Here is a 24,496-nt window from a genome sequence, read left to right on the forward strand (position 1 = left end):
AAAATTCTTGGCTCCACCCTTGTTTGTTTGGCAATCACAGTGGTGGAGTTTGGTGGTTTTTTTTTTTTTTTTTTTTTTTTTGTCAAATGGTCATTTTGGTCAAATAAAAAGACTTATAAATGTTAATACTATGCTTTAATGATTTAAATGGGTCAATTTAATAGTCTGACAATTACGTAAGGAATGTTGTTGTTCAAGTTTGCAAATTTGAGAACAATTGGATTGCACTCTCTCTAAATTGTATCTATCTATCTATCTTTATTATAAGTGCAAATTATATGATATTCTCACTGGGGCGCTCCCCCTATAGTATGGTATTAATTACTTTTAATAATCGATACATCTTGTCAAAATAATTGTTTCATAATTCTATGCATACCCGTTTGGGGGCATATTTGTAATTCAATAATTAAAAACTCTAAGACTGCCGGTGAGAATACTTATGCAAATCATGTGCGTCTGCAAATCATAATGTTCTCTCATCACTAAAAATAATTTCGTAATCTTTTACCAAAATTGCTTATGTTTTGATCTTGCTTTTGGATTCGGATTCGATTCCACAACTAATGACTATCAGGTGGTTACAATTGCTTATGTTTCTAGTGACCTTGAGGTTGACATTTATTCTCTTAAAGAGGGTTGTTGGACAAGAATTAGTGTTTCTGGTACCATACCCTGTATCCGTTTTGATTCATCTCATGCTTCTCTCAATGGGACTATCCACTGGATTTCCGAGCCCGGTGGTCGTTAACCGTTAGCAAGGTTTTCTCCTCTATGGAGCTACCAAGGTGGTTACGTTATATGTCTCTTGGAGTTTTTCAAAACTCACTTTTTGTGTTATATAATGATCCTCTGGAAGGCAACATCTCAATAAGTTCTTGTGTGAGATACTCGGATAGACGAATGTCGGGATGTTATCATTGCCCTTCTCATACTAAGATAAGTTTTATTGGATGATACATATTTTTCATCTGCTCCAAGATTTCTTTGACCTGTATCACTTATCTTTATAGGTACCCCTAAACGGAGATGAATGGGCATACCAAAGATGCTGTATAACTGGTGCATCATAAATAGTATTTTTATCGTTGTAGATACCAAATTTGCATTATTTGTTATCATTCTATCTTCTAGTCTTCTCCATCTTGTATATAATTCTTGTAGAGATACATAACCAAGTTTGGGACTTCTGAAGCTGAAAAAAGACCAAAGAAAAATTAAATAAAACAATTGATGCTTGTAAATTAAGCTTTACAAAGAATGGAGAAAATTTGATTTTGGAATTGGTTGAGCCTGAACGTACATTGGCATAGGTTATATAGCTCAGTTAGATACTTACCCAAAAAATGTTCTAGCAAAAAAATATGCATTTTGACAAAATGAATTGGTTAAAAATGCAAAAACTTTTTTTTTTTTTTTTTACTTTCACAACATAAAAATAAAAATAAAAAATAAAAAATGTTAAAGGGTGCCTTCTTTCATACATAAATAGCGCACACAAGTACAATGATTCAACAAATTCTTAAAAATGCGATACAAAATATATATATATATATATATATATATATGTATATATGATACAATAAATTTTTAAAAATGCAATACAAATATATTTATATTCTTTTATACAGTGGACATACTAAATTGAGAAATGGGTTAGAATTTCAAATTTTCAATTTTATCACACACAGGCACACGCACAGAAGGTCTACTACGTGGGGAGCGCGTCAACAAGTAGTATTGATTAAAAAAAATATCTAATTTTTTTTTCCTTTTCCGATCCATATCCCAATCTCCTCTAAATAATAGGTGATATAGAAAACAGTGGGCTCTCTTTTTCTATCCATTTGCGCCAAAGCACAGAAAGAAATGGACGCTTCTTCTTCTTCTTCTTCTTCTTCTTCAAAGCAGCAGCAGCAGAAATCCATGGCCAACGGGTTCGGTTACAACAGTCTACTCCTACTCTCTTCCCCATTTATTCACACCCCATTCCTTCCCCAATTCTTCACGCAGTCCTCTCACTCTAAACCCAACCTCCAATTCAATGTAAACATTGTTCGTCATCTCCATAGCTCTATCGTATCCACTGCTGAGAATTGCCTCACATTCTTAGACACATTCGCTTCCCCAAACCCACTTCTCGACAAAATCTTCCTTTTTTTCTCCTCCCATTTCCACAATTTCTCCCAGGTATCTCTCTCATCCGGTTTGTGTTTGTGTCTGTGTATGTGTGTATTTATATATATATTTTTTATGTCTATGTAGGATGGTTTTAAGTATAGGAAACTAGGTATTATAATAGTTTGGTCTTTAAGAAAAATGAATAATGTATGTGCATTTCCGAAGTTGCGTTTATTTTGTTTATTATCTGTTTAATATTAATTGTTTATTAAGAATTAGGAGTTGAATCCTGCTATTTTATTGTGGGTAGCTTGTCAGTTCTAATGATGAATTATAGAAGATGAGTGTTAGTTCATTTGGTATCCACCCAGTTGGGTGAGACGCCCTTATGTAGAGTGGATTCATGAACAATTGTAATATATAATTCTAATGACCTAATAAAAATATAATTTTTCTTATTTCCTCATATATACTAGACTTCAAACTAGAAGTGTCACCAATTGAACAAGGACCATAGGTACAATTTAAGTTGAAAGGAATGATAAGGTCAAGATGAAGACCAGAAGGATGTCGGATAGAGTAGAAAAGATGTGATTCTTTTTATCCCCTGATGAGAAAGTATGTGATGAAGTGTGATTTATGAGAATGGAAAGCCCCTAATAAAGCTGTATGACAAAATTCCATGTGTAACCCAACTCCAAGTTTTTGGAATATAAGGTTTTGTTGAGTTTTTGAGTTGATAAATAGGAAAATATTTAAAGGCAGTATCAATTTGACTTGCCATCCAATTTGAGGGCGATCTCTTTTGTCATTTCCTTAAGGTTGCTCCATTGTGACGTGGAGGTCACAAGTTCGAGTCACTGAAACAGCCTCTTCGAATGCGGAGGAAAGGTTGCGTACATTTGACCCTCCCCAAATCCCGTAATGGTGGGAGCATCGTGCACTGGACTAGCCATGCCCATAAAGAATTGTTTATTAATTCTTTATATGTTATATGCATCACTTAACAATAAAATTCACTATTTATAACCACCATATTTATTATTACAATTTCCGTCATTATCAGTATCAGAATCACATTAGCATTGAAGTGCACCTTGATGGTTAAGAAGCATACCTTGATGGTTAAGAAGCATCGATAAGGAACATATATACAGTGTCTGGAATCATAACGTGGAAGATCGCGGATCCAGTTCTTAGGTTAACTTTGCAATGAAATGCAAAGATTAGAAAAAAGAAAATTATGCATGCCAAAGAGATCAGGGAGATCCATGTGAGACCATAAAACACACCTTGGAAAAGTGTCTGGGCAATCACATGATGATTTTTATAAGTTTTGTGCAGTATTTCCTTGATAAATACTGTGCGCTTTTTTCATACTTCTACATTTATGATGAAGTTCTCTTGTTTGCTTAATTGACATACTTAATTGAACTTTATATTCAGATTCGTCGCAGAAACTACAGAAATTTGAATTCCATGGCCAATCACAATTTTGCTGCCATTATACCAGGCGATTCTGTGGCTGGGATTGTGGTGACTAATGGCATTCTGAATTTCTTGAATATTTACAATACACTATTGGTTGTCAGGCTTGTTTTAACCTGGTTCCCTAACTCTCCTCCAGCCATTGTTAGCCCACTCAGGTATGCCACTAAAATTTTGAAGTTTACATTTGGTAAACATGACTTTGGCGGCTTTTTGATGCAGTAGTTTACAATTGCGAATTAATTATATGAAATATTGTTTTTTTTTTTTTTTTTTTTTTGAGGGTTGTGGCCAGTTTGTGTTGTGTAAGATCATCAGAAACTTTATATGTATTAGCTCTAATCTACCTTGGCCGGTTGCTTTCCCACCACTTGATCTTAAAATCACTAAGGTAGCTCATGGGTGAAAAAATGTGTTTTCTGTACCTTCGAGTTTTGCTACTAAGTGTTAACTTACTTATAACTTGCTAGTAAAGTTGTTGAAATAGGTTAATGAGAGGGTTTTCAGGATTGGATAGTAAAGATTATACAAAATGAGAAGAATAATACTCGAATAATATTCGTGCATCTCACTTATCAAAATTGCCACGCCTCAATCTATAACATAAGGATTCCTCGTCCTATTCTGAATTAAGGGCGTGAACTTGAATCACAAACCACACGCAGACAAATAACGTGTTTTCTAATGTAGACAATTCTATATCGAAATCATAGTTCGTAATATGAAAGAATTGATAATAAAGCCTGACCATGATCCAACCACATCAAGTTCAAAAACAAAATTACAATAGTCCTCAAAATAAACTAAAAGAGCAACTAAAAATAAATGACAACACTGCTGCCAAAATCTGCTATACTTGAGCCATCAGAGTATTACCTAAAAGAATGGTATGGAGTGAGCTCCTCAAGAAGATCATAGCCCAACATAATGGAATCTTACTCTATAGTCTATTCCAATAAAAATTGTAATATTTCTATCTGTGCATCTCGAAAATTCTTAAGAATACACCATGAACAATCTTAAATTTCATGAAAAAAAGAAAAGAAAAGAATTAAGATAAATATTTAGAGTGCATAAACTTACAAAAGCTCCGTCTAATAATTTTGTAACACATTACCCTCACAAAAGCAAAAAAATTATTGGCATAAGAGCCTCCAAATTACATAGCACTAACTAATAATAAAAGCAATTTATCATATTGAATGTAGAACTTAAGATGAAAATAAGTTCACAAATAATCATTTATATGTAAACATACATTGCATGAAAATACAAAACTACATATGAAAATACAAAACTACGTTTTGAAATTCTTGGTCTACTTGACATGAAAGATTTTGCAACAAAGCCTATAACATAGGCTCAAAAAAAAAAAAAAAAAAAAATGAGTACTGAGATAAGTGAAGATAGGAGATCCATCGGTTTGAAGCAAACTAACTTAGTTTTAGAGGTGGAATTTGAAGTTGATTGTGTGAAGCAAAAATTTGTCCCACTTTCCACCACACGTCATAGCAAAATAATCAACTAAAAAGAAAAATGAATAAGGGAAAGGAAACAATTTTGAGTCCATATTAGTTAACGGTCTAATCAGGTGTTAAAGTAATTGACTATTTTACTAGTTTAAAGCAGATAACAAGAATCTTTGTAGAGTTAAAATGATAAATAAAAATAAATAAATAAAAAAGATTAGACATTGTTGTATTATTTAGGCCATTTAAGTGGATTTTTTGGTGTTTGTTTTGTAATATTATTTGAGTCTCAGAACCTTGTTTATTAAAAATGATTACAAGTCCTAGTGGTATCTCCTCTACCTTCCAAAGTGGTAGGTGAGGAGGGTTCAAGTCCCCATAGGGACAAATGGGTGTGTGAGTTTCTTACCAAGGAAAAAAAAGAAAAATACCCCCATAGGGACAAATGGGTGTGTGAGTTTCTTACCAAGGAAAAAAAAGAAGAATACAAATGTCACATTATAAGGTTGTAAAGCAGGTTCAGCAAATCTGGATGCAACTCAAGATCTCTTGTGATTCTTGTGATTTTACAAGGATTAAGCATAAATTCTAATTTCTATCCTACTGGGTTTCTTGCGGGATCAGAATCAATTTGATACATTTGAATCACAAAATTGTAGGATCATAAGATTCGAATCAGGATTTTAACAACCATATTTGCAAGTGTCAAAACTGGTATTACTTATTAGAACGTTGGTACCGGTGTTCTGCCATCATGTTCAACTAGCCAGTATTCAATTGTAGAATGCATGAACTAGGTCAACAACCTTTTGCCAGTATTCATTTTTTGTCTTATAATGATGCGGTGTAGTCGTGATTGCTTTAAAATTTTCGTTTGATCAGAACCTATAGACATTGATAATCTCGATGGTATTTCTTGTTCAGCACCTTATGTGATCCATACTTGAACATATTTCGTGGTATCAACGAAATAGTAGGTTTTAGATGACTTAGTGGAACATTAGCTACATTTTCAATGTTCATGGGAGTGATTAATACCTATATTCTCTTCTTAATGGGAATGATTTTATATGATAGAAGTGGTTGGCATGAAGAAAGACAGCCATTTTTTTTTGTTCCATACCATGTTGAAAATGTATTTTGTTCATAGTCCATTTCTTTTCTAATTCTTTTTTGGGTTAATTCCAACCACACCTCCTGACGTTTGCCCATATTCTACTTACACCCCCCTATATTTCAATATTCTACCGACCTTCCTTAAGGTTTTGGTTTGTATAGCAAATTACCCCCGCCGTTAAGCAACTCACGGTGTGTGCTGATGTCAACATCAAAAAATTGTTAAAAAGTCAATTTTAACCTTCTAATGTCTAAAATGACATCTTTAACCTCAGTTCACCAATACGCAATTACAAAACTACCCTTAATTAACTCAAGAAATACCCTACCTTTCACTTCTATATATATATATATATATATATATATATATATATATATAGACATATATATTCATATATCATCTTCTTCCTTTCACACAGACCCATTAATTTTTTAAAAAAAATTTTATTTTATTTTATTTTAATTTCTTTTTAAATTATTAATTAAATTAATTTTTTCAATTTGCCCATGGGTCAAGGCTTATATAATAGTCCTGCTAATCACCAATGAATAAAAATTTCATCCATGAATAATGATCATTCGATATAACTGTAGTTGAATTTCTTACTCATTTTATGAATAAAAGATTATTACGCTATAGATATTATCCACACACTATGTATGCATGTATCCAACCAACGAATGATTAAATAGAGAGAGAAAGTCTAAGCGTAAACTGGCCAATCTCCACTTAAGATACTTTTTGTCCCCTGAATAATTGTGCAATGTGCATGCCACCATATAGGTGATGTTATATACCATTATATATATATATATATATATATATATATATATATATATATACCAGAAAGTCACGGTTGAGGGTTTCGGTGCCGACGATGTTGATTAACAGCGCAATGTTGGAGAAGCTGTAAAGGCTGGGTCCGGTCTCCCGTCGGAGCACGAGACACTGATTTTTGCCGCCGATTACGATGCCATCGAGCCTGTAATCCGACGTGGAGAGACATTAATTGCGATGCCGTAGAGGTTGTAATCCGACACCTGCTGCCGACATCAACTTGGTCTTTAGCGTCGTCTTCCGCAATCGACTTCGCCTTCGATTCTTCGGCATTGACGTCCATTTGGCGGTGGTGGAGGCGGAGGAGCCGACATCTGACTTCGTTTTTCTTCACAGGAATGGAATCAGATTCTTGGGGTTGTGATGGTGATGGTTCGGATGGTGACAAAGTTACAGAGCTAGGCCGAATTCTTCTACAGAGCTCTGGCGTGTCTATGGCCGTTTTGAATTGGGTTTCACCGAGGTGGGTTGAGGAATCTCTGCTCGCCGGGCTGAACTGGGTTTGGTCGAACTTAGTTCGTTCTAGCTTTGAGAATGACTGAATCGCTGAATTGGGTTTCGCATAACTGAATCGCTGCTCGCCGGACTGAAAAAGGAGGAATCCTTTAGTTCAGTCCAAACGCTGGACTTCAACGCTGTCGCATCTACGGCCGTGTACTCACCGTCGTAACGCTGGACAAGAACGAGGTAAGCGGGATCAAAGACAACGGCGGCGAAGTTCACAGCTACCTCGACCCAGTTCAGTCCGGCGATCCCAAGTCTGGTGAAGGTCAGTTCAGTTCGGTGGTCTCACCGGCAACGATGAAGAAGAAAGGAAAAATATATATATATCTGTGTGTGTGTGTGTGAGAGAGAGAGAGGAGAGAGAGAGAAATTTAATTTAAACTGAGGGAGTTAAAAGTCTTTTTCATTGAGTTATTAATTTTAATATATAATTCAAGGTAAAATAGTAAAATCACAAATTTACTGACAGGGGGGTGTAGGTGAAATTATGAAATGTAGATGGGGTGTGTGTGGAATATAGGCAAACGTCAGGGGGTATAGGTGAAATTAACCCTTCTTTTTTTAACGTCATATTTCGGCGGTTGCTTTTTCTAAATCGTTGCTGATATATTTAGTATTTACCTCTTATATTCCTTGTATGGACTTGCATTTCACTTTAATTTTGATTTTTTCTTTGAATTAGAAGGTAAGAGCCTATTTTGGCATAACGTTTGGCCTTATTCTAAAAGCAATAATCAAGATCACAAGAAAGTGTGATTTTTTATTTTTATTTTCATGGTATTAGCTACAGTTTCAATGTTGATCTTATTTGTTACCACTAATGGTTCATGCTATTAGCTCCACTAATGGTTCATTTGAGACTAATATTCAACTAGAATGAGACTTGACCTGAATTATATTATCTTCTTGGTGGGAATGATGGTATATGATTGAAACGGCTTGCCTGAGAGTGAAAGCCATTATATTTGTTCCATGGATATTACATGCCTTGTTGAAAATCTATTTTGTTCATACTCCCTCGCTTCTCTCTCTGTTTTTTTTTAATGCCATTTTATGGCATGAATTTTGGTTGCGTGCGCTAAATTGTTGCCGGTATCGTTGCATCTTATATACTTTGTGTGGACTTGCATTGCACTTTACTTTGATGATTTTCTTTGAATCAGAAAATAAAAGTCCATTTTAGCATACTGCTTGGCTTCATTCTAAAAGCAATGATCAAGATCACAAGAAGGTGTGATTTATATTTTAATGTGGGGTATGCAGTAATTGTTTTCTTTATCCATTTGCAAATTTGGTTTCCCAAATCTTGAAACTAAGCTGCAGTTATGACCTTTGTACCTTTCAAGAATGGTAGCCTAGGATAGGTCCTTTCTTTTTAATTATGGCAAAAATGTAAAAACTCTTCCAATATTTAAACTTATGTTTGCCTTTCATATTGAAACTTATATTTGCCTTTCATCTCAGATATCATCTTGTAAGGATGTGTTACATAGTTGTATATCATAGCAGCCTAAATTTGTTATCTTTATTTATTTTTCATTTTGTTTGTCTAGGCATTCATTCTATCGAGATAGAATCAAAACCTTTAATTTTAAGCCCATTGTTCAAACTCACTTGAAATTAGATTGAAAGCCCGAAAAAATGAGCTCAAGTTTAGCAATTGACCAAAAGATCCCAGATGCTCAGACTTTGAGAGCATAATATGGCATTTGGGGTTCTTCATGGATAAATCTGAATTTTTAAATCCCTCTAGATTCAAAATTGCATGCCCTTTTTGGGTGTGCCAGGTATTTCATGTCATAATTATTTTCATTCAATGAAAATGTACCGTATCAACTTATTGAAAGCATTTTATATAAGAAAAGTTTTATACTTGATGACACCTGATCGTTGAGTGTCTCGCAAGGGTATGGGCGTCACCATAGCTCTTGTGGTGAGGGGGCGCTCACACTCTTGTGAGATATCCGAGTAGTCGAGTGTTAGGATGTTATCATTGCCCTTTTTATGAGAAGGTGTGATAAGTTTCATTGGACGATACATGTTTTTCATATGTTCCAAAATCTCTTTAGCCCGTATCACTTACCTTTATAGGTATCACTAAACGGAGATGACCAGGCATTCCAAAGATGCGATATGACTGGTGCACCATTAATAGTATTTTTATTTTTGGAGATATCAAGTTTGCATTATTTGTTATCATTCTATCCTCTAGTTTTCTCCATCTTGTATATAATTCTGAGTTTGGGACTTCTTAAGCTGAAAAAAGACCAAAGAAAAATTGAATAAAACAATTGATGCTTGTAAATTAAGCTTTACAAAGAATGAAGGAAATTTGATTTTGGAATTGGTTCAGCCTGAGCGTACATTGCCATAGGTTATATAGCTCGGTTAGATGCTTACCCAAAAAATGTGCTTGGTGGGGCAAGCTAGCAAAAAATATATGTATTTTGACAAAATGATTTGGTTAAAAATGCAAAAACAATTTTTTTTTTTTTTTTTTTTTTTTTTTTTTTTTTTTTTTATAATGTTGTGAAATTTAAGCCTGCTTTGTTTGTAATTTGAAAATATAAAAAAATTGTTAAAGGGTACCTTCTTTCATACATAAACGGAAGGGATAAAATAAATAATAAATTCTTAAAAATGCAATACAAATATATATATATATGATACAATAAATTTTCAAAAATGCCATACGAATATATTAATATTCTTTTATACAGCGAACATTCACACTTGTGTTTAATCAAGAGAATAAAAATTTTATTGACTAAATTGAGAAATGGGTGAGAATTTCAAATTTTCAATTTTATCACACAGAGGCCACACGCACAGAAGGTCTACTACGTGGGGAGCGCGTCAATAAGTATTGATAGAAAATAAAAAATAAAGATCTAATTTTTAAATTTTCCTTTTCCGATCCATGGCCAACGGGTTCGGTTACAACAGTTTACTCCTACTCCCTTCCCCATTTATCAACACCCCATTCCCTCCCCAATTCTTCACGCAGTCCTCTCACTCTAAACCCCATCTCCAATTCAATGTAAACATTGTTCGTCATCTCCATAGCTCTATCGTATCCACTGCTGTGAATTGCCTCACATTCTTAGACACATTCGCTTCCCCAAACCCACTTCTCGACAAAATCTTCCTTTTATTCTCCTCCCATTTCCACAATTTCTCCCAAGTATCTCTCTCTTTCGGTTTGTGTATGTATATGTGTGTGTATATATATATGTTTATGTTATAGGAAACAAGGTATTGTAATAGTTTGGTTATTAAGAAAAATGAATATATGTGCAGTAGTAGCCCCCTAAATTTTAATCCATCCAAATAAGCCCAATATTTAAGCCACAATTTTAAAACAAAGGCCCAACCAAATAGGCCCAAGCTAAACAAGCCCTAAATAATCATTAAGCCAAATGACAGAGAACTCCTAAATTTCTAATCTTGCACAAATCAGAGAGCTTGTTCATTCTTTCCCTCTAAAGTCTAACCCTATTTACTCTAAAATTTTTCAATTCTTTAATATTTCGATCCTCAATTCCCCCTTGTTTAATATTAGTCCCCCCTCCCCTAACAATTCCTGGATTCTCCCTTGGGTAGGCCTAGGTTTGAAATGCCCTTATGTAGAGTGGATTCATGAACAATTGTAATATATAATTCTAATTACCTAATAAAAATATAATTTTTCTTACTTCCTTCAGGGAAAAAAAAAAAAAGTGGAAATGTTCACATATGTACTAGACTTCAAACTAGAAATGTCACCAATTGAACAAGGACCATAGGTACAATTTAAGTTTGGAAGGAATGACTAGGTCAAGATGAAGACCAGAAGGCTGTCGGATCGAATAGAAAAAACGTGATTCTTTTTATCCCTAGATGAGAAAATATGTGATGAAGTGTGATTTATGAGAATGGAAAGCCCCTAATAAAGCTGTATGACAAAATTTCATGTGTAACCCAACTCCAAGTTTTTGGAATATAAGGTTTTGTTGAGTTTTTGAGTTAATAAATAGGAAAATATTTAAAGGTAGTATTAATTTGACTTGCCATCCAATTTGAGGACGATTTCTTTTGTCATTTCCTTAAGGTTGCTTCATTGTGACGTAGAGGTCACTGGTTTGAGTCACTGAAACAACATCTCCGCATGCCGTTGAAAGGTTGCATACATTTGACCCTCCCTAAATTCTGTAATGGCAGGTGCATCGTGCACTGGACTAGCCCTCTTTTGTCATTTCCTTGCCCGTCTGTCCATAAAGAACTCTTTATTAATTTTTTATATGTTATACGCATCACTTAACAATAAATTCACTATTTATAACCACCATATTAGTATTACAATTTCCGTCATTATCAGTATCAGAATCACATTAGCATTGAAGTGCACCTTGATGGTTAAGAAACATCGATAAGGAACGTATATACCGTGCCCTGGAATCATAACGTGGAATATCGCGGATCCCGTTCTTAGGCTAACTTTGCAATGAAATGCAAAGATTAGAAAAAGGAAAATTATGCATGCCAAAGAGATCGGGGATATCCGCGTGAGACCATAAAACACATCTTGGAAAAGTGCCTGGACAATCACATGATGATTTTTATAAGTTTTGTGCAGTATATCCTTGATAAATACTGTGGCACTTTTTTAATTTACATTTATGATGAAGTTCTCTCGTTTGCTTAATTGACATACTTAATTGAACTTTATATTCAGATTCTTCGCAGAAACTACAGAAATTTGAACTCCATGGCCTATAACAATTTTCCTACTAAGTGTGAACTTACTTATAACTTGCAAGAAAAGTTGTTGAAACAGGTTAATAAGAGGGTTTTCAGGATTGTATAGTAAAGATTATACAAAGTGAGAAGAATAATACTCGTGCATCTCACTTATCAAAATTGTCACGCCTCAATCTATAACATAAGGATTCGTCGTCCTATTCTGAATTAAGGGCATGAACTTGAATCACAAACCATACGCAAACAAATAATGTGTTTTCTAATGTAGACAGTTCTATATCAAAATCAAAGGTTCATAATATGAAAGAATTGATAATAAAGTTCAATTAAGTACGTCAATTAAGCAAACTCTCTGTACCTTCTAGGATAGGGAATAATGATATTGTTTGTGTTAGGAAACATGCATGTTTTAAAAACTTGTCGAGAGATTTCCATTCACAGATCTTGATTCATCACATAGAGACAAGTTTTATGCAAAAATAAAATATGATGTATCATTCAATTAATGAATTGAATACTTACATCAAAGGTCTGAGTAAACCTTTAAATCTTTCCTCTAAAGTGAACGTTCTCACTTATTATATGTCCCTTAACAAGATGCCTTCTCCTTTGATCTTCATTTTCTTGGTAATTGTTTTGCCTTTAGGAATCACTCATAAGTCTTTATGAATGACCTTGGAAAACTAGGCTTGTGGGAGCCTCCATTAGATGAGAACATTAATCTTAATTTTCTAGAGAGAGAAAATAGATTCCTTTTTCCTTCTTTCAAAAAAAATCACTCCTAAAATATACATAGACCATGTATATATATAGGCAACATAAACATAAAGAAAAGGAAACAATAAATCCTTCTCAATCTCTAATTCACATGTCTCAAATCTAATAGGATTCTAATATCAAGTTGGGCTATGAGTGAGAATCCTTTGGCTTATTATTTTATTGGCTACAATGAATTAACAATTGGCCCGGTCCATTGACCCAATTAAATTAATTCATAAATTAATTTCTACTCCACTAAAAGAAATTAATTGAACCCCTATTAAATAAAAAATAATCTTTAAGTCAATGTTGCACTTTGATCCCTCTATGCATAATTAGTTATCGGATAAATATAGCCATCAATCCGACTACTTAATTAATATATTTATTTTGGTACCTTTGATTATTTCTGACTCGATCACAATAAAACATTTGTTTGATAAAAATAATAATTTAAATAAATAAATATATAATAAATCATTTTGTCTAAAAACACACGAAGACCTTCGAATTTACTGTGTGATCAACTATAATCAATACAAAATAAATACAAGTAGCAATGATGCAAATATTGAAAATGTAACTCTCTAACTATTAATTACATAACCACCCAAAGTGTCGGTCTAAGAATCCCGAAGTATCCGTCAAACAAATCAAAGTAATTTTTAATTAATAAAAGAGTTTATACTTTTCTCATGCTTAAGAGTCAAATGCCATGACAGTGATACGGTGTAATTGCATACGACGGCTCTCGCAATATATCTCAACCTAACGCGGATCCAGTTCAAGTCTTAATTAATTATGAGTCCATCCATAATTACCGACTATGAACAATTTATGATTACTATTTATATTCATGTATTGATCGCCATCACATACATATATAAATATTTCTTGTAATCAAGTGGACACAATCAATTCTATAATAAATCGAAACATAATACATTGAATTCACCAATTGTATAAAGTATAAATATTTCAGAAACGTCAGGAACTTATGTCACTATAATCCAAATGAGAATTTGCTATGCCAGGGTATATAAATCCCAACAGCTTTCACTTGCCCTCATAGCCAATTCAGATTGCATCTAACTCCAATGTTATCCAGGTGACGATCAAAACTATTGATCATAACACCTTTGTTAATGGATCAACAAAGTTGTGTTCCAACGCAATGTTATAGCCACGAGTACATTTTCTTACCGAACAATATCATGTAGGACGTGATACTTTCCTTTCAATATACCTTGTTCCTCTATGGAACCTTGGGTCATTGGTTTGGACTACTTCTGCACTATTGTCACAATATAGCTTGATAGGCAGGCTAATATGCTCCATAACCTCTAAATCAGTGAGATCAAACCAAAAAACTTCCTTTGTTGCCTTTAAGGCTGCAATGTACTTCACCTTCAGGTTGAGTCAGCGGTTAAAATCTACTTAACAATTTACTAATTGATTTCCCTTCCATTGAGTAAACATACACTAAGTCATGAACTTTATATAACTGATTTAAAATCAGAACTATCATATCTGACTGGAACCACATCATCACATCCATAAATGAGTATGAGATCATTGGTTCTCTTAAGGTACTTTATGATATTTTTCACAACAGACCAGTTATCAAATCCGAGTTCAGACTGATATCTACTAACTATCCCTACCAAGTAGCGGATGACCTGTTTGGTGAAGACCATGGCATATATGAGACTCCCATATGCCGAAGCATATTGTTCCAGTCTCATTTGCTCAATCTCCTCTGATAGTCTTGGAAAACTGTTTATTAGAAAGAGCAATCCATGTCAATAATGCAAGAACTCATTCTTTAAGTTTTGCATACCAAATTTGGTTAAAACTTTATTAATGTAAGATTATTAAGATAAGCCTATTTTTCCTTTTAACCTGATCTTGCCAAAACTTGATCCTAGGAATATAGTTTACATCTTGAAGATCCTTCATTTCAAAAGTAATTGAACCTCTTTATTGATAACAAAACTTTTCATATCATTCTAAATGAGTAGGATGTCATCAATATATATAGAATTAGAAAAATAATGACATTCTCTTGTACCCTCATGATTTATTCATTAAGAAATCTTCTGGTATCTTTTAGTAGATTAACTTGCCTTCCATAGGTATCACTCTACTAGAAAGTTCTACAAGATCCCAGATTTAATTAGAATACATAGATTCCAACTCTGATTTCATAGCAACTTGCCAAAATGATCTATATCCATATCGGTTCACGCTTCCGTGTAGCTTACCGGGTCCAACTCATGTTTAACAGGGATGTCCATAAAGATCTCACCTAAAAACATGATTCTGTCAGATTGGATGATAATCCTCCCACTACAACAATGTACCGATCCAGGAATCTGTGTACTAGATGATGTTAACACATCAATAGGGAATTCATATATTATTCTTAATCTCTATAATAAGTGTGTTCACATATGGTACATCTGGTACTCATGCCATATTCTCTAACATTATGCTACTAGGTATGTGATTCATAATATGATCCTCGTATAGATAAACAGTGAGTGTAAACAATCAAATTTTATCATTGAGATCATAAAATAATCCATCTTAGTGCTTTTTAGAGTAGCTATCAAATCTATCATGCGTATGATCTGTTTCCAACTTACTTGTTCATATCAAGCGCACATATGCAAGACTACCCCATATGTGCATGTGATTCAAACTAAGATTTAGTAAAAAAAACACAGCTCAAACGGTATCCTTGAGACAGACTAAGATGGAATGCAGTTCATAATGTGCATTGATATCATTAACGCTAAACTCTTAAATGAAAGAGATAATGTAGCATAATTGATCATAGATCTAACCATGTTAAACAAAATTCTATTATTCTTATTTGACACCTAAATCAATTTAGCATCAATTGCGGAAAACTGGTACACAACATCCTTATTGACCATATAGTCTTTGCAGTATCCCAAGAAATACTCATATCCACGATCAGATCGAAGTGTCTTGATAAGTTTACCTAATCTTTGCTGCACATCAGTCTTAACACTCTCGCAATATACCAAAAGTTTAAGATTTGTGTCGCATCAGGTAAATTTATTCAAAACATGAGTAAACTTATTTTTGAATCATGCTTGGGACCTTATTTTTGAAGATCTAATTACAATGGTTTTAATAACGAAGGCTATAGGGTAATGTATAAAAATTCTCGTTCCCACTCAATTTTTAATCATTCATAATTAGGGTTTTTATTTTATTCATTTACATGATATAATGCATGCAAAACGTCTTAATTTTAATCCAATTAAATTTAGAAAATATTTGGACTTTAAATGATTCGCTAATATTTAATTTGAAGCACACTTTAAAAATAATTTACAAAAATAATTTTTCGTTTCCCAATAAGTGCCCTCAAATTAATTATTAATCAAATCCAATTAATTTTCATAATTTAATTAATATAAATCAAATCATTTAATTAAATATCATGGATCCAATGCATAAATAATAATTAATAAACAATTATCTATTCTATGCATCACATACATCAATTAATGACAGATAAAGCAAATAAAAATGGCCAATGGAATCAGCTTTTAACATTTAATTGCTCTAAGTATTGCGTGAGGGTCTTTCGTCGACTTATAAACACCCGCAGGAGGTTGGTATGCGCCTGAAGAGGTAAAACAGCACATAGGACGCGATCGGAGAGTTCGCAGCACGTCCCCACGCGCTGGCACGTACTTGGGGAGTGTGCAAAGAGTCCTTATGCGCTCCCACGCGCTGGAGGGAGGTGGCATTGCTCGTCACGCGCCTGCACGGGCGCGTGGGAGTTGCCAGCGCGTGTCACATGCTGGCACGCGCCTGTTGGCACGTGTTGCATCGACGCGTGCTCCTGTCGCGCTGGCATGCGCCTGTTGGTGCGTACTGCATCGGCGCGTGCTCCTCACGCGCCCTTGGATTGGGTGCTCATTAACGCGCATATTAAGTGCGCTTCACCGGATCTTCACCCTTGCCTATGCTGATCTAATGGTTGCAGATCCGGTTGCATGGAATGTTGGTGCACCGCATTGCACCGGATCGACAGCCTTACTCCGGCGCCACCTTTGCCGCCGACGGTGCTCCAGCCACTGGAAAATTGCTGGAAAAATATTTAAAAACCCAGAATATTAAATTAAGCCCAAAAAAATTCCAGAAAAATTCTGAAAAATTTCAGAAAAATTTCAGAAAATTCCTGAAGCATAATTTAACCCTTTTGGACCTTCTTGAAGCTTCATAGCTTCCTTTTATGAAGATTACATGGCTTTAAATAAATTTACAATTGGAAATACAATAAGAAAAATTAAATTACATCATTGAACTTTCAAACGGCTAAATCAAAGCCTTAATTACATTCATCCAAAAATAAAATTACATTCAATAAGCCTATAAACTTCATCCATGGCCCAAACACACATCATCATCCATTCACAATTATACATACATCATTATGTATCAATATATTAATTCATACATCAACATACATTAATAAATAAATATATGCATATTAAAATTGGATCCATGAATGATGAATTTTGATAAAAACATGATCTCTAGTAATGAATCAAACCATACTCTGATACCACTGTTAGGAAACGTGCCTGTTTTAAAAACTTTTCAAGGGATTTCCATTCACAGATCTTGATTCATCACATAGAGACAAGTTTTATGCAAAAATACAATATGATGTATTATTCAATTAATGGATTGAATACTTACATCAAAGGTCTGAATAAACCTTTAAATCTTTCCTCTAAAGTGAACGTTCTCACTTATTGTAGATTCCTTAGCAAGATGCCTTCTCCTTAGATCTCCATCTTCTTGGTAATTGTTTTGCCTTTAGGAATCACTCATAAGCCTTTATGAATGACCTTGGAAAACTAGGCTTGTGGGAGCCTCCATTAGATGAGAACATTAACCTTAATTTTCTAGAGAAAGAAAATAGATTCTTTTTTCATTTTCCAAAAAAAATCACTCATAAAATATACATAGACCATGTATATATATAGGCAACATAAAGATAAAGAAAAGGAAACAATAAATCCTTCTTAATCTCTAATTCACATGTCTCAAATTTAATAGGATTCCAATATCAAGTTGGACTATGAGTGAGAATTCTTTGGGCTTATTATTTTATTGGCTATAATGAATTAATAATTGGCCCGGTCCATGGACCCAATTCAATTAATTCATAAATTAATTTCTACTCCACTAAAAGAAATTAATTGAACTCCAATTAAATAATAAATAACCTCTAAGTCAATGTTGCACTTTGACCCCTCTATGCATAATTAGTTATCGGATAAATATAGGCATCAATCCGACTACTTAATTAATATATTTATTTTGGTACCTTTGATTATTTCTGACTCGATCACAATAAAGCATTTGTTTGACAAAAATAATAATTTAAATAAATAAATGTATAATAAATCATTATGTCTAAAAACACACGAAGGCCTTCGAATTTACTTTGTGATCAACCATAATTAATATAAAATAAATACAAGTAGCAATGATGCAAATATTGAAAATATAACCCTTTAACTATTAATTACATAACTACCCAAAGTGTCGGTCTAAGGATCCCGAAATATCCGCTGAACAAATCAAAGTAATTATTAATTAATAAAAGAATTTATACTTTTCTCATACTTAAGAGTCAAATACCATGACAGTGATAGGGAGCAATTGCATACGATAGCTCTCGCAGTATATCTCAACCTAACGCGGATCCAATTCAAGTCTTAATTAATTATGAGTCCATCCATAATTACCGACTATGAACAATTTATGATTACTATTTATATTCATGTATTGATCGTCATCACATACATATATAAATATTTCTTGTAATCAAGTGGACACAATCAATTCTATAATAAATCGAAACATAATACATTGAATTCACCAATTGTATAAAGTATAAATATTTCAGAAACCTTAGGAACTTATGTCACTATAATCCAAATGAGAATTTGCTATGCCAGGACATGTAACTCCCAACAGTTTGGTCCAGCTCCAATAAGCCCTTCTCAGTTAAGGATGCTTGTGAAGATGTCAGAGTCAACCATAACTTGTGGGGCTGTTTGATTCAATGGAGGTGTTCCAAAGCATTGTTTCATCCTCTGGCTTGCTGCTAAGGATAGACTAAGCACTATGAACAAGCTCCTTCAATGATGTATGGCTCAATCAGACCAATATATCCTTTGCAAAAGGACTGCTGAAAGTGTTCAGCATCTATTCTTTATAAGTCAGTATGCCTTGATCTAAGAGTCTGTTGCTATTGCTGTTTGAGATTCTCAAATGGAGCAATCACAAGTGTCAGTCTAAGAGGAATTGGTACCATCAAGTTTGCAAAATCTTCACATGATTTGGAGAGAAACAAACTCTGTAAGATACTCCAATTCATATTTGGATGAATTCTCTGCGTCTCTTCAAATTACAACTTGATTAGACTTAAAATGTTGCCCTTTCCTGCAACTAGATTCAAAAGGCATACTGTTGAATACATTCCTTTCTGGAATGTTTGATTCTTTCTGTTGGTTTGCTGTTGAGCTTTGGTTAGTTCTTGTTTGTACTATTGGGGAATGCCCCTTTTAATTCTGTGCTGTGTTTTCTTGAATAAAATAGATAACTTATAAATAATAATAATAATATTACAAAATAAAAAATCTAAGTTGGAATAACTTGAAGTTATATCAGCCTGCTTCCTTTGAGGTTTTGAATTATATAACAAATTGCCCCATGCCGTTAAGTACTTGACATATTATGTTGATGTCAGCATGAGAAAATTGTTTGAGGGTCAATTTTGCTCTTCTAATGTTTAAAATGATATATTTAACCTCACTGACCAATGTATAGTTACCAATCCATCTATGACCTATTTAACACCAATGTACCAAATTGACCATCCTCTCACATTAACAAACCCGGAAACATCACACCCAATTCACCACCACCACTGCAAAAGAACACGACACCCTTCTTGGCCTTGGCATTCAAAAATAAAGCGAAGAGGTTACTACATAGCCTTTATCAACACCTCTCTTAACATCAAGAAACTCCAATTTTCTCTCCTTCCAAACACCCGACTTGTAGAAACATTTTTGAAAACCCTGTAATAATAAAAGAGCTAAAGGAGAAAAGCCCTAAATTAATTCCTGAAGATTAACCCTCATTAATCCAAATACACTCAATCTACGGCCCTTGTCTTCAAAAACCCGAAAACTATATATATATATATATATATATATATATATATATATATATATATATATATATATTCTTTCCAAAACTGTAACTAGATATAACTAAGAAAACAATACCGCTCCTGTAACCTGATTTAAGGGGTTTTTCTCTTTTGCCTAACTGCATTAACTTAAAAAATTAAACATTCATATATATATATATATATACACACACACAAATAGTTGTTGATTTTTTATATTATTACTATGTTCAGCTATCCAAATTTATATATTTAAAAAAAAAAAAAAAAAAAACGAAGAGTTGGTATGATAATTTTTTTTTGTTTGACATGTTACTCAGGTAAAAGATTATGTAATTGGCCGAGTCAAATGGAAGGGAAGGTGATGTCAATGGAAGCTAAAGGAAAGGTGATATCAATCGAACCAAAACAAAAGGTGATATCAATGGAATCGGGACAAAAGGTGATATCAGTGGAAGCTTAACAAAAGGTTATATAAGTGGAACGGGAACAAAAGGTGATTTCCAGTTCTAATTGTTCACTGGTAGAGACTGGTTTGGTTTAAGCCTTCTATCCTTGCCATTACTTCATTCTATGGTAGAGATTGGTTTGTTATTACATGGTCCCAGGACAATTGGTCTTGGACCAATCATACCATTGTGTGTGCAAGTTATTCAAGTGTCGAATGGTGATGACACAAAAATTTCATAAGACAAACAACCATTTTGAATCAAATTATATTATGCTAGTAGTAGCAGCATCTTCTTTGAGAATTAAGGGAGAAGAAGGTTGTATCAGCCTTGTGAAAGCCCATCTCTCACACATACACATGTATATATCAGATACATTTTAATTAAAGGTCGACAATCAATTTATCTTCATATATTTATTAAATTTTGCACAAAGTTACACACATAACCCAAACACAGTTAAAAGTAGGGTACAGTACTTGATTGTAGACAATCTAAATCAAGCTAAGAGGGACCAACTATCTGCATAAAAAATGTTGGGCAACATCAGTGTTTCACTGTCCTCTAAATGTTCTTGATTCTGGAGGAGTTGTGTAGCAAAATCGTTCAACCAATCCATGCGATCTTCTTCTGGTTGCGTTAGTACTGTTGTTCCATCAAATTCGATTGCTTGTGTGATGAGGTTGCTGCAGTCAAAATCGTTCAACCAATCCATGCAATCTTCTTCTGGTTGCGTTAGTACTGTTGTTCCATCAAATTCGATTGCTTGTGTGATGAGGTTGCTGCAGTCTTCAGCTTGCATTAGTACTAACGACAGTAATTTGGGCAGTCTTCAAGTGCCGGAGTTACAGTCACTTTGCACTCCTCTGCTTGCATCACCTTAACTTGGGATTCCACCTTAATTTCTTCCCGCTTTTGCCTTTTAATTCGGCAAATTACATAATCTTTGTCCTGATTAACATATCAGATCGACGGTTGAATTGTAAAAATATAAAAAATAAAATAAAATTTGGAAAGCTGAACAAAGCTAGTAATACTATAAAATCAACAAGTATATAGTGTGTGTATATGAATAAAATCTAATTACGGTTTTAGTAACATAAAAAACAAGGTGCCACAAATATATACAATATTATACAATATAAGAGACATATATACACACACTGTACTTTTGCTTCTTAAAGATTAGTGCCGGCAAGAATGTATTCAGTCATGCTCCATCCACTCTTAGCCTTCGCCGTCTTACCATCCGATTTCATCCTATATGTAAAAGTTCTCTTCTTTCCTATCAAAGAAGCTGTTCTTGATCATCTTCTTCCCGGGTACCAGTAGTACCATTGACATATTTTATAGGTTTAGCCTTGTCTTGTCCCTTCCATGTACCCATCGTCGTCGTCACACGATCGATCCTCGAACCGTTTCCGTGTTTCTTCTTCAACTTGGTGAAAAAATAAAGAACTTTTTCTTCCGAACCCTCGGAAAGCTCCGAGGGCTCCATGCCGTAAATGTCACAGTCCTTCACAACACCCTCCCATGGCAGGGCTTCTTCCTTCGCCTTGCACACAAGATACTGAATTAACTCACTGTCGGTTGGATGAAACTTATAACCAATGAAAATTTCTTCCATATCTTTCCTGATCAGCAGCACCTCGAGTCACCTCTTCACATGCAATAACTCCCTGTAAAGCTAGACGGAGTTGAGCCCTATTGATTTGGTCAGCCAAGGACTCCAAAGCGCTAGGTCTATTCCAGAAAAGCAGTCGGCGGTAGGTGCAGTAGTCTTTCTTTGTAAAACCTAAAATCCGATTTGCCGCCTCCAATTTGGTCTTTATTTGGAAAACCTAAAATCTAGATAGAAATGATGAGAGCCGAGCGTTCCTTGGCCTTTTTATATAGGTAACTTACTTGCCATAAAGGTTAACGCCTCCAATTTAGAAATTAAAGACAAAAAAAAAAAATTATCTAATAAATTGACAATTTTACCCTCTCACCCCTCCAACCCAATAACTTCTGTTTTTTTTTTTTTTTTTTTTTTTTTCTCTCTCTCTCTCTCTCTTTAGTTGAGAAATAAAAAATAAACAGAAAGAAAGACCATTGATCCCTTCAACTTTTTGGTTCGGGCGGTGATTTTGATTTAAAAATTTTATTCTACTTCCACGTAATGCAAAATAAATTATTTCAAATTGGTAAGCCGATTTAGCTTTGCCAATTTTTTTTTTTTAACTAATTTACCTAACTTGCTATTTTTTCCTTTTTTTTCATTATATACTTATAAAATATTGAAATTACCCCCTTAAAATTATTAAAAAATTCATTCTTGCCCCTACCTAATGCTTTGGGTCAGTACGACAATTTTTTTTTTTTTTTGAAGGAGATGTAGGAGGGTAAAATTTTCCCAGGGATAAATTTTGGAGTGCCAATATCATCACATTTTTCATAAAATACTATAAAATTGGTACAAAAAAATTAGAAACAAATTATCATTAATCAAGTAACGTTAATTGGGTTGTGGATTTAAATGAAGACTTTTTATAATACCAATTTGATTATTGTTATAATTTGGTTAGATTTAAGCCAACTCATTCACCTGGGGTTAAAAAATAATAATAATAAGTGACATTCTGTCATGCAATTTCTAATGTACGAAAGAAAAAAAATATATTGTGGTTTTTCATCAAAGATTTTATAACAAAATTTGAATAATTTTTGTAGCAACTTAAAAAATTAGTTACATCATTGTTTGACCAAAACTTAAGTGCAATTTACTCATAGAATAATCATCAAGTCTACCAGTTGTATAGCCCCTCCCACGCTGTGAGTTAAAGACAATTATTTACAACTTAAACACTTTTCAGATGATGATATCTTTAGATTTGGTAAAATGAATAAAGACACCCCAACGATAAAATACAATAAAAGTACATACTTGCCTTTGACTTCTGAATTGACCCATGTGAAATATTGAATTACCTTTATAATCTCCTATTAATTGACCAAAATAGCCCTCAAGAATGAAAAAACAAATATGATTGCATTGTGACCTGTTTTTTTCTTTTTTCTTTTTTTCTTTTTTTTCTTTGTTTTTGTAGAAGAAAAATGTGACAAGTTGTGTAAATAATGTTTTAGTAAACACTAAGAAATAAAAAGATTAGTTTATGTGTGATATTTAATATATGGCTATTAAAAATGGTCTTTTAATATTTAATATATTACTACGGAATAATAAAAAATATATATTTAAAAATCATATTTCTTACTTTTTGAAATGCTAAATAAGAGTTTGGTATTAGAATTTTGTTTAAGTATTAGATAATATAATTAATCCATCTATTTCAGCGAGCATATTAAACTTGGAAAGAAAAAATTTTCTTATAATGATTTTATATTATTTTAAAATTTTAATTTTACATTACTAGTTACCCCCTTAAAAAATTCTTGGCTCCACCCTTGTTTGTTTGGCAGTCACAGTGGTGGAGTTTGGTGGTGGTTTTTTTTTTTTTTTTTTTTTTTTTCAAAGGGTCATTTTGGTCAAATAAAAAGACTTATAAATGTTAATATTATACTTTAATGATTTAAATGGGCCAATTTAATAGTCTGGCAATTACGTACGGAAGTTGTTGTTCAAGTTTGCGAATTTGGGAATAATTGGATTGCACTTTCTCTAAATTGTATCTATCTATCTTTATTATAAAACAAAGGAAATATGAGTACAAATTATCTGATATTCTCACCGGGGCGCTCCCCTTATAGT

At 33.5% G+C, this 24,496-nt stretch overlaps 2 protein-coding genes across 4 annotated transcripts; one reads left to right on the plus strand and one right to left on the minus strand.

Moving 5' to 3' along the window:
- Window positions 1–1,807: 1,807 nt before the first annotated feature.
- LOC132281202 (ylmG homolog protein 2, chloroplastic-like) lies at window positions 1,808–21,156 on the plus strand. 3 transcript variants are annotated; one of them, XM_059782929.1, is made up of 3 exons: window positions 1,808–2,190; window positions 3,568–3,767; window positions 20,617–21,156. In XM_059782929.1, the coding sequence occupies exons 1-3, from the start codon at window positions 1,870–1,872 to the stop codon at window positions 20,618–20,620; spliced, it is 525 nt and encodes a 174-aa protein (XP_059638912.1). In that variant the 5' UTR covers window positions 1,808–1,869; the 3' UTR covers window positions 20,621–21,156. The 3 variants fall into 3 exon arrangements, with proteins under 3 accessions (XP_059638912.1, XP_059638911.1, XP_059638910.1); XM_059782928.1 differs by lacking the exon at window positions 20,617–21,156 and adding an exon at window positions 8,700–8,999; XM_059782927.1 differs by lacking the exon at window positions 20,617–21,156 and adding an exon at window positions 6,003–6,195.
- Window positions 21,157–22,033: 877 nt separating this feature from the next.
- On the minus strand, window positions 22,034–22,372 carry LOC132281740 (protein ATAF2-like). The gene has a single exon (XM_059783415.1). It carries the CDS (start codon window positions 22,370–22,372, stop codon window positions 22,034–22,036), a length of 339 nt encoding a protein of 112 aa, XP_059639398.1.
- Between the last annotated feature and the right edge of the window lie 2,124 nt (window positions 22,373–24,496).

Source organism: Cornus florida, unplaced genomic scaffold (assembly GCF_030987335.1).
Source record: "Cornus florida cultivar Cherokee Brave unplaced genomic scaffold, ASM3098733v1 CherokeeBrave_3.0.0_Hap2_Chr11, whole genome shotgun sequence".
NCBI classification, from domain to species: domain Eukaryota; kingdom Viridiplantae; phylum Streptophyta; class Magnoliopsida; order Cornales; family Cornaceae; genus Cornus; species Cornus florida.

Bases quoted from the DNA above. Each gene is read 5' to 3' on its own strand.
- LOC132281202 (XM_059782927.1), top strand. From the start codon at position 1,870: ATGGACGCTTCTTCTTCTTCTTCTTCTTCTTCTTCAAAGCAGCAGCAG. The intron at 2,191-3,567 runs GTATCTCTCTCA...CTTTATATTCAG, and splicing joins ATTTCCACAATTTCTCCCAG to ATTCGTCGCAGAAACTACAG. The intron at 3,768-6,002 runs GTATGCCACTAA...TTTCTTGTTCAG, and splicing joins GCCATTGTTAGCCCACTCAG to CACCTTATGTGATCCATACT.
- LOC132281740 (XM_059783415.1), bottom strand. From the start codon at position 22,372: ATGGAAGAAATTTTCATTGGTTATAAGTTTCATCCAACCGACAGTGAG.